General features: G+C 28.4%; 1 protein-coding gene across 1 annotated transcript; it reads left to right on the top strand.

Moving 5' to 3' along the window:
- The first annotated feature begins 2635 nt into the window (after positions 1–2635).
- Positions 2636–4914, top strand: LOC120083513 (bidirectional sugar transporter SWEET12-like). Its single transcript, XM_039039287.1, has 6 exons — positions 2636–2819; positions 2914–2950; positions 3044–3254; positions 3337–3498; positions 3637–3756; positions 4370–4914. The coding sequence occupies exons 1-6, from the start codon at positions 2765–2767 to the stop codon at positions 4661–4663; spliced, it is 879 nt and encodes a 292-aa protein (XP_038895215.1). The 5' UTR covers positions 2636–2764; the 3' UTR covers positions 4664–4914.
- The last annotated feature ends 5902 nt before the right edge of the window (positions 4915–10816 follow it).

Raw genomic sequence — 10816 nt, 5'->3', positions numbered from 1 at the left:
ATGGTTTGCACAATCAGTTTATTTTTTCTCAAAGGGTATATTTGCAAGTTAATTAAAACACAAATATATATCATATATAGTTTCTCCTAATCTCTTGGGAACTAATTATTTAAAATCTTCGTTGGTAACAATATCATTTTTTTTTAATTTTTGAAAATTAACCTATAAATATTCATTATACTTTTAAGATTTCAACTTATTTTACTTAAGAAATATGCAAACTATTGTAAGAAAATTAAGAAAAAATAAACTTAGGCCTCTAATAATTTCATTTCTTGTTTTTGGCTTTTAAAAATTGAGTTTATTTACTCCTCATTTCTTACAATGATTTGCATGTTTTTAATTATAATGGTTGAATTCTTAGCCAAATTCAAAAACTAAAATAGATTTTAAAAGTTATTTCTTTTTAGTTTTCAAATTTTGGTTTAGTTTTTTTAAATCATTGGTGAAAAGTTGATAAGAAAGGAAGAAATTTAGAGGTAGAAATAGTCTCTATGAGTTTAATTTTTAAAAACAAAAAACTAAAAAATCAAGGACTTGTTTGATAATCATTTAGTTTTTTGTTTTTGTTTTTAAAAATTAAGTCCATTTCATCCACATTTCATACAAAGATTTGTATCTTTCTTAAGTATAATGGTTGAATCCTTAACCAATTTTCAAACTCCAAAAATAACTTTTTAAAAGCTACATTTTTTTTTTCCGTTCTCAATCTACTTGCTCTTTTTAACAATTGGTGAAAAGTAGATAACTAAGAAAGAATTTAGACGTAGAAATATATATATAATGTTTGTAATAAATTTCTTGGATTTTGATATTTAATATTTGAGTTTTGTGAAATTTTAATCATTAATACATGTTGTACACAAATTTAAGTATTTTAAGTTAATAAAATAATGTAATAAAAAAGAAAAGAAGAAATAAATAATCCGACAACTCAACTCAACTCAACCCGAATTTTAAGGGTTGGGTTGGGTTGGGTTAGAGATCTTATTAGGATCACTCAGGTAGCCAACTCAACCAACTCAAATTTTGGAATTGGTCAGAAAAATCTTTCCAACCCAATCTATGTACACGAACCGTATCCTCCACAGCCTTCCTCTCTAAGAAACAACTTCTTGGGAGCAATTCTCTTGTCCATTTAGATTGAGCGAAACTAATAAAAATTTATAATATGGTGTGAAATAAACTAGTATTAAAAGATATTTATAAAAACAAATTTTTAGTACGAAGAAAAAGAATGCACGTTACTTTGTAGTACTACAATTTTTTTCGACGGGAAACAATCATGCAATATATATATGGCTAAATAAAAACAAACTTTTATATATGGCGACTATTAGATAAAAGATCAATTTCAATTATAAAAAAATAATGAGGGAATCAATTCACCAATTCAGAAAGAGTAGAGCAAAAATGCTGTTTCATCCTCAGTGAACTGTAAAGTTGGAATCAAAGCAAAGAAGCGCAAACCCTAAGCCACACCCACTTGTTTCCTACATAATTATTACTCAAACATTTTAGTTAAAAAAGAAATAAAATTATTTTAACTAAAATCGCATACTACTTATACCATCAATTTCAAAGTTAAAAAATTCGATTCTCCCATTAATTTAATATTATTCTCGACATTTTGAATACAAGAAATTTATTGTATTTTGTATATATTTTTTTTAAATTACAGAAATACAATAAAATATTCTATTCAGCCTAAAATTAAGCTAAATTACACAATTATGTTAACAGAACTATTGGTCTTAATATTATGCTAAAATCATGGATGAATCTTGAAACTTAAACTGATATGTGAAAATAAATGATAATATATATCAACACTTTAGTTACAACCCTACCTAATTCTTCTGCCTTATCAAATTTTTACAATTCAAACGTGACAATTATTTTTGGCTCAATGCCACTTTTGTAACAAACAATTAAAATAAGGAAGTAATACTTTGTTGGTCGTTAGTTTTCGGCTCTAGTTTCTATTCGGTATGTAGGCTTTAAAATGTTACACATTTAGTCATTAAATTTTGATTTTTGTTTCAATTTAATCCATAAATTTTAAAATGTTACAATTTTAACTTTGAGATTTGAATTTTGTCTCAATTTGGTCAATAGATGTCAAGATTTTACATTTTTAACTTCAGTTTTCCATTAAATATTTACTTTATGTCAATATCTATTAATTAATTATAAATAATTAGAAGTGAAATTTTATGTTTATTTAAAAGTAATAAAAATAGTGAAACTTAATTAATTGCAATTCTTTTAACTATTTTTAATTTATGTTCTTTTAACGAATGAGTATTTAGTGAACATTGAGGCTAAAAGTATAAACCTCGAAACATAAGAACCAAATTGAAGTAAAGTTGAAATGTCAAGGGTAAAATTAGAGTATTTTGAAATCTATAGACTAATTAAAATCAAACTCAAAATTTAAGGAATAAATGTGTAATATTTTAAAACCTAGAGACTAAATAGAAACTAGATCCAAAACCTATGAACAAAAAAAAAAAGGTACTTTTTCCTTCAAATAATAATAAATATTGTCATTCTATTTTATATATTTTATTTGAGGGGAAAAGTAACAAAATTCCAATCCCACTAGGTTTATATATATGGGAGCTTCTTTCATTTGTTATTACATCCAAATCTAAACAAATAAATAAGATTTTGGTTCCAACAGAGTTCTTTCCCTTACATAGCCTCACTTCTCTACCTAAATTTCTCTTCTTCACTACAAGAAAAAAAAAAAAAAATACTCATGGCTTTATCCTTCAATACTCATAACCCTGCAGCTTTTACCTTTGGCCTTCTAGGTACCTTTTTTTTTTTTTTTCCTTCTTTTCTTCATATTTCAACCTCTTATTGATATATAAACTTAATTACTCTTGTGAGTTGGTTTTTTTCTAGGTAACATTATCTCCTTCATTGTGTTCTTGGCTCCTGTGTAAGTATATATGATTTAATTCGTTTATTACAATTTTTTGTTCATATAGTTTATTTATCGAAATAATTAAAAGAATTTGATGTGTTATTGTAGACCAACATTTATGAGAATCTGTAAGAAGAAATCAACAGAAGGGTTTCAATCAGTTCCATATGTGGTAGCACTTTTTAGTGCAATGTTGTGGTTATATTATGCTTCATTCAACCCTAATGAAACCCTTCTCATTACCATCAATTCCGTTGGCTGTCTCATTGAGACTCTTTACATTGCCATCTTCATTGTTTTTGCTCCCAAACAAATTCGGGTACGTAATTAAACCATTCATTATCTCTAATTTCATTTTAATTAATTGTGTAGGGTATTATTTAATTGATATATACGAACAGGTTTCAACGTTGAGATTTGTTCTTCTATTGAACTTTGGAGGGTTTTGCATAATTCTACTTGTTACTCACTTCTTAGTGCATGGATCTAATCGAGTGAAGGTTGTTGGATGGATTTGTGTGGCCTTTTCTATCTCTGTCTTTGCAGCTCCACTTACAATCATCGTTAGTATTCATTTCATTACTATTTCTTCATTGATTGTTCAATTATATTCACCTTTTTGAAAGAACTTTATGGAAATTTTTGTTTTGTTATTATTGTTATTTTTCTATTGATGTTTATGGGGTTTTGCTTTATAAAAGAGATTGGTGATTCGCACAAAGAGCGTGGAGTTCATGCCGTTTTATTTGTCGTTTTTCCTCACACTCAGTGCAACCTCATGGCTTCTTTACGGTGTATTTCTCAAAGACATCTATATTGCGGTATTGCTTCAATTCCCTCTAATTCCCTCTCTCAAGTTTACACCATTTTTTTTTTTTTTAAATAAGATGTAAAAACTACTTTGGTCCTTATACTTTTAAGATTTGTCATTTATTTTAATCCTTGTAATTTGAAAACGTTCATTTGGGTCTTTATGTTTTCAACTTTGTTTCATTTTGATTCTTGTAATTTCAAGATATTCAATCTTATACTTTTAAAAGGTAAGTAAAATATTCACTTTGTAAAAGTATAGAGATCAAAAGGGACATTCTAAAAGTACAAGAACAAAATAAACTAAAGTGAAAAGTCTAAAGATTAAAATGAATATTTTGAAAATATAGAAACAAAATGAACCAAAACTATAAATACATGAACAAAAGTAGTATTTTAACCCATGAGTACACCCATGAGCATTCAATTTTTGTGTCAAAAAATAACTTTTAAACATTAAGAAAGACATAAAACAACATAAGAAAATTGAAAATTTGTTGACACTTAATTTTAAAATAACCTATATATTATACAACTCTAAACTAATATAATATGAGGCATGATAAAAAGTTAGGGTTATTATTAATATGATGATTGAAATCCGTAATTTGATTATGGTTTCAGCTTCCAAATATCCCGGGATTCATGTTTGGGATAGCTCAAATGATCTTGTATTTAATCTACAAGAGGCATGAAACAGCAATAGCGATGCAGCTACCAGAACATAGTACAGATGTTGTAATGATTAGCGCCGCCACAAACTCTGACAAACAGAAACAAGATTGTTCTCAGCTACCATCTAATAACAATTCTGTTGGATCCGCCATTGATCAAGTAACGATAACAACCAACGCAACTGAACTCAACAAAAAATTGGAAGTCAACCACCAAATTACAGATCAACTTAATCATGTTTAACTATATATATATATATATATATTCTCTTCTAATTAACCTTTTTTGTTTTTTAATTGACTCCTGCCTTCTTTCTTTTAGAATCTATCAAGCTGTTGTTCAAGTTTGTCTTTGATTTTTGGTCTTTGGTGTATGTACTTGCTCAACTTCTCTCTAAGCTACCACGTAAATCGTGTATGATAGCTAGAGAGATTAGTGAAAGTGATTATGGTTCGTGCTTAATTAAGTAGGAATTTTGTATTAATTTAAAACTTCGTCATTTTGATAAATGTTTTCTGATCTCTCTCATGCCATTAATTTTTATTATTATTATTTTCCTTTGAGTACAATATAGTGGGATGAGATCATAGATTTCTTGATCGTTAGCATATATAGTTGTGCTAATCTCATTTTCGTCAATAATATTTATTATAATCAATCTTGTTTTGATGAAGTGTTCATAGACTTCATCATTAGTATTCATACATATATATATATGTGTTTGGAGTATAGTTTTTATTTGGTCCCTAAATTTCAAAATGTTAGGTATTTATTCATGAATTTTGAGATTAATTTTATTTGGCAATAGGTTCTTAAATTTTACATTTTAGTTTTGATATTTGAGTTTATTTTTTATTTGGTCAAACTTGAACCTTTTATACTTTTTCTACCATTTTTACTAAGGCTCACTTTTGGTTTTTTAGGTTGATTTTCTATTAATAAATTTTAAATGATAAAATTAATTGTAATTCTATTAGTTTTTTCTCATTTTTCTTCGCAGTTAAAATGGATTAAAAAGTCCACATCTTAACTATTTTAAATTGATAAATTGGAAGTTAACATTAGAATGCAAAAGCGAATTGAAGGGTTAAAATCCTAAAAGTTCGAAACCAAATAAAAATTAAATTCAACTCAGAAACCAAATGTAAAATTAAGCTCAAAACTCAATAATAAAAAAATATAATAATTTGAGCGAGGGATCAAATAAAAATGAGACAATTACAAATATAGCAATTTAGTTTAAAGTATTAGAAAATATAGCACCATGTAAGAAATGGTAGATATAACAAAATTTAGATTCAGTTCTCGGAATCTATCAGTGATAGACTATACCACTAGTAAAAGTCTATCAGTGATGGTGAAATTTTGAAAGTGGTTCGTCACACAAGTCACAAATGTTACGTAAGACGTCTTAGCAAATTCAGAGAAAACCATAAAGTAACAGATAAAAAATCAAGAATAAATGCACAGGGATTGGTAACCCGATTCGGTGATAAACCACCTACATCTGGGAGGTAGTATGCTAAAAAAAAGATAGATAACTAATATATAAAAGTCAAGCAATTACGACATTGTATTTATTGTAAATAACGATGATTACAGTGACACGTGCAAAGCCTAACATAGTTAATCACCTAGGCTCTCCTACATGTAAGACTCTCTTTGACTTGAACTTATGCTCTCTAAGTATGTGAACATTAGTGATTCAACACTCAGGCTCCCCCTAACTATATGAGACTCTCTCTCACCTTGAATATACCTTTTCTCCTTCTTGTGAACTCCTTTCACGTGACAATTTAAGCTCACCCTATGTCTTGAGAACTCCTTCTTGATGAATAACACCTTAGAACTCCCTAAAGGATGAGATCCCTTCTCAATCAACTTTGTCTTAGGCTCCCCCTAAGACAGATTAAACGATTCACGATGTTGATACGTTTATAGCATGAACAACTTGAAGAATATGTCATCATAAGATAAGAATTCTTCCTTAGAATATAGAGCACACAACACAACTTGTCAACCGGTCTCTCAATAATACATGTGTCGACCCTAACAAGGATACCTCTTGGGCATAAATAACACAATAGAAAGATGAAAAATATCCTCACACAAAATCGACAAGGCCGCAAAAAGAAAAGTAGCCCAGATAAAATAATTTACAGAATAGACTAAATAAGAAAAGAAATTTTCTGCAAAGTCAACATCTTGAAGCACAACCTCTGAAACGAGAACCCACAGAAACATAATCTGAGACAATCCAAATAACGATCCAAAAAACACTAGCCAGAAATCTAAAACAAATATATATAGTCAATAATATAGGTTTAGATAAAACATACCATTGGTGTAAGTCTATAAGTGATAGAGTCTATCACGGATAGATTTACCATATTTATAATTTTTTAAAAATATGGTTATATATTCAATCATTATTTGTCAATGCAATGATCCAAATTAAGTATCATTTTCTTAACGCTTTAGTTTTGTACGAAAATAAGAAAACGTGTGAATTGTAATAAATGAATGTGTGTTATCTAATTCAAAAGCAGTTTCGATAGCTTTATGATCTTGTGGTTGTTTGTGCCTCTCTTGATGTTCTCATCGCTTTCAATAAAGTAAATATCGTGTAGTTTGTGTTGTGGAGATTTTTTTTATTTTTTTCTTAAAAAGAAAAGTTTCGAAAGTTGTAGAGAAGATTAATGATGAGATGAGAAGAAAGTTGGGATATGGGAGGTTTTCTTTATTCTTTTTTGAATAAGTAAAACCGAATATTAATATATAAACGACGTGTGTGTATATAGGCTTAACATCTTTGTACTCTTTCATGTACCATCGTTTTTTCTGCAGTGAATCAATTTTGGGAGTGTGCTAACAATATATATGTTTAAAGTGTATTTTAAAAGTTTCACTTCCACTTTCACAGTGAAAAAAATTACATCTTATAACATAGTATTAAATTTTCGTCGACATCATCGATATTTTCACGTTTTCATGGGCCCGACATCCTCGTATAAAAGAAATCGATATTTTCATTGTATCGTAGAAAAGTCCATGAAATAACAAAATGCCGCTAAGATAAACATAATATAAATAATAGACATCTTAAATATTCGAATGCCTTGAATTTGTTTGTTGGGACTTTAACCACCAAGTGCGTGAGGCACTGTTTGGTATAAACAACAAAATATCACTAAAATAAACCTATTCAAAATTCGTATTTAATATATTTATTTATTTGTAGTTATTTACGATTATGATCCTAGGGTTTAGAGTAGTGGGGTATATAAACTCTCTAACCCTTAGAGATGCCGTTTGGTATATTTAGAAAATATTCTCTCTGATAATACTATTTTTACTTTGTCCCAGAAATGTAGTTAACACGCCATTAGTAAATCATGTATATCTGTGTGTTAATTCTCTTTAAGTTTTTTTGTATTCTTGAATTGTCAATTACGTAGCATTAACCTCTTAAAAATCACAAAAAGTTTTTTTTTTTTTTTATAATTTTTCTAAAATTATCCATCAAAATCGACATTTAATCGATGTCCGTAAAATTGAGATTTCAATATTTCTATCGGTATCGACATTTTAAACTTGTATAATACATTCTACCTCATTGGTTGAGAAAGTCACATTTGGTTAGTTTTAGTTATACATTATCCTTTAAAAAGTTTCACTTCCACTTTCAGTCCTTAGAATTGATTCTAATATTTCCTAACAATTTTATATTTGAAATTTATGATGAAAATAAACATGACCTACTGAGTTGCAAACTAAATAGTTGGAGACATGACTTTTGAAAATTTTGAGAGATGAAGAGACAAGTTAGAAGGAGAAAATAAAGTTATAGAGAATGACAAAAAAATTAAAGAGAAAAAGCTAAAGTTATGGGAAGAAATTTTAGAAAAGCGACAAGTTTTAAATTAAAAAAAGGAGAATAATGGTTGCAAGGAGACTGAGAAAAGGAAAATAAATAGAAATTTTGGAGAAATTATGTTAAAAAGATACATTCAGACTTCATTTGAAATTGTTGTAACCGTTGAAATAAATATTATATGATCAATTGTTTTTTTTATATATTAAGGAGCACCCATACCTAATTCCCGTGGATATCCCACTTTAATTATTATTTTGTAATAAATAGAAGAGATATTCGTAGGTCGATTGAATTGAGTTGAAGGATTTTTTTAGACCTAACCTAATTGTTCCAGTCGTAAATTTTCCCAATCCAAATAACTCTCATAAAAAATGAACTTATCCCGATCCAAATATGAAATGTTTGGGTGAATTGATTTGGGTTACTCGGATCATTTATTAAAATTTTTGTTCTAAAAGAAAGTAAAATGTTATTATGTAAAAATTTGATTTAATTATTTTCATACCATGAATTAAGGTTAACAACTTAATTTCAATTTATATAAGGTAAAATCTCTTTCCAAAGTGCTAAAAGAATTATTTTTAAGAGTTGTTGGAGAATAAATCATCCAACAAAAACTAATAGAATTAAATAAAACTACGATAAATATATGTATATTTAATTATATCTAATTATATCATAAGTAAAAAAATATACATTTGGATGCTTATAATAAGTTCAGATTGGTTTTAGGTCGGTTTCGGTTCTTTTAGATAAACCAATGAACCAACCAAACCTATAAAATTTTCATTTATTTGAAACCCACCAAGCCTAAAAGAGTTGTGATCGAACCCAAATCATACGGGTTGAATTGGATTGATCGATTTTTTCGGGTCATCGATTTTCCCTATTGAATAGAGCATCAATTATAATATATATGTGTGTGTTCGGGAAAAAAGACAAAATAATTGAACCAAATGAAAATAAACAAAAGAATTATTGGTTTTTTGGTTTTGTTTCAAAAATTTAAATTTTTTTAAAAAAAATTCAATATTTTTTTTACTAATTATATATATAATATTTATTTAAATTAATTAGATTATGAAAGTTCTAATTTAGTTAGATAGTGATATTTCTAATTTAATTAGAATATAGATTTTCCAAATTAATTAGATTATTGGTTTTCTAAAAAATAGATTTCCTAATTAGATAAAGTGTCAAATTCTAAAAGGGAATCTAATCTAACTACTACTTCAAATTATGTAATCCCAAATATTTTAGGATTAGATTTATTTTCCTTTATAAATATAATCATCCATTTCATTTCAAACTATTCACTTCAATACAAAGAGAGGTTAATTAGAGAGATAAATCAATGTTACTTTCATATTTTTTTGGCCATTCTCGTTGTGCATCCGCCGATTACCGTCACTCACTAGATTTTTTTTTGTTTGGAGCATTGGTTCAAGTTTTTTAAAGTCGTTAATGTGTTGTTCAACATGTTCCAGAGCATTGTGACACATATTTGATTTGAATCTTTAAGTGAAGTTTGGAATAAATTTGGAGCAAACAAAGCGTTTGGAATGTTAATCCAAGTTTTTATTGGAGATTAATTTCTTGGATTAATTATGAAATTTCAATCTGAAGTAAGTGTTTTTCTATTGGTTCACCTTCAAACCAGTCGTCCCCCATCGCATGATAATGATTGGACTATTTATTTTAGACTGGTTGGACTGTCTATTTTAGATTGATTGGACTGGTTAATTTAAACTGATTGGACTACTTAATTTAGAACGATTGGACTGTTTAAGTTAGACTAATTGGACTAATTAGACTGTTTATTTTAGATTGATTAGACTGTTAATGGACTGACTGGACTATTTTGGTTGTGATATTATGTAAGATTGACTGAGGGCGTACTGGAATTACTTTTCCTCTAAGATAAATGACCGTGCTTATAATAAAGGAGTTATATGTGAACTGATGTATGCTAAGTTTAAATGGTTCTTGTTAACTTTCCTTATCTGGGCAAGTGTATTGACTGATTTTGTGCTTGTCAAGAACCATACCATGACTGTATATGTACACATTTTGTGATTGATCAAGATAAACACCTACGACTGATATGTGCACCCTCGGGACATACCTACGACTGATTTGTGTATCTTTGAGACACGTTTATGACTGATTTGTGTACCTTCAGGATACATACCATGATTGATGCGTGTTTCTTTGGAATCACTGATATGATATGGGTGTACACTGATGCCGAGATAGACTAGTTAACAGGTTACTTAGAGGGCCCAATAGTGGGTCGTTTACTGAGTATTTCATACTCACCATTTCTTCCTTTATGTTTTTTAGGAAATGACAGGTATAAAGGAAAACCAGTGAAGGTCCTTGCGCAGAAGCGTGGGGATCGGTCCCAATTTTTCATTTTTCACATAATCACAAAATTTTAGAAAACATAACAAAATATGCATTATAAGATCTAAATTACAGCATGCTAGAATAACATAACAAGAAGGGAAGAAGAACGC

Source organism: Benincasa hispida, chromosome 8 (assembly GCF_009727055.1).
Source record: "Benincasa hispida cultivar B227 chromosome 8, ASM972705v1, whole genome shotgun sequence".
Lineage (NCBI taxonomy): Eukaryota > Viridiplantae > Streptophyta > Magnoliopsida > Cucurbitales > Cucurbitaceae > Benincasa > Benincasa hispida.
The sequence above is the reverse complement of the archived record's forward strand: the minus strand, read 5'-3'. Positions and strand labels throughout refer to the sequence as shown.

Bases quoted from the DNA above. Each gene is read 5' to 3' on its own strand.
- LOC120083513 (XM_039039287.1), top strand. From the start codon at position 2,765: ATGGCTTTATCCTTCAATACTCATAACCCTGCAGCTTTTACCTTTGGC. The intron at 2,951-3,043 runs GTAAGTATATAT...GTGTTATTGTAG, and splicing joins ATTGTGTTCTTGGCTCCTGT to ACCAACATTTATGAGAATCT. The intron at 3,757-4,369 runs GTATTGCTTCAA...TTATGGTTTCAG, and splicing joins TCAAAGACATCTATATTGCG to CTTCCAAATATCCCGGGATT.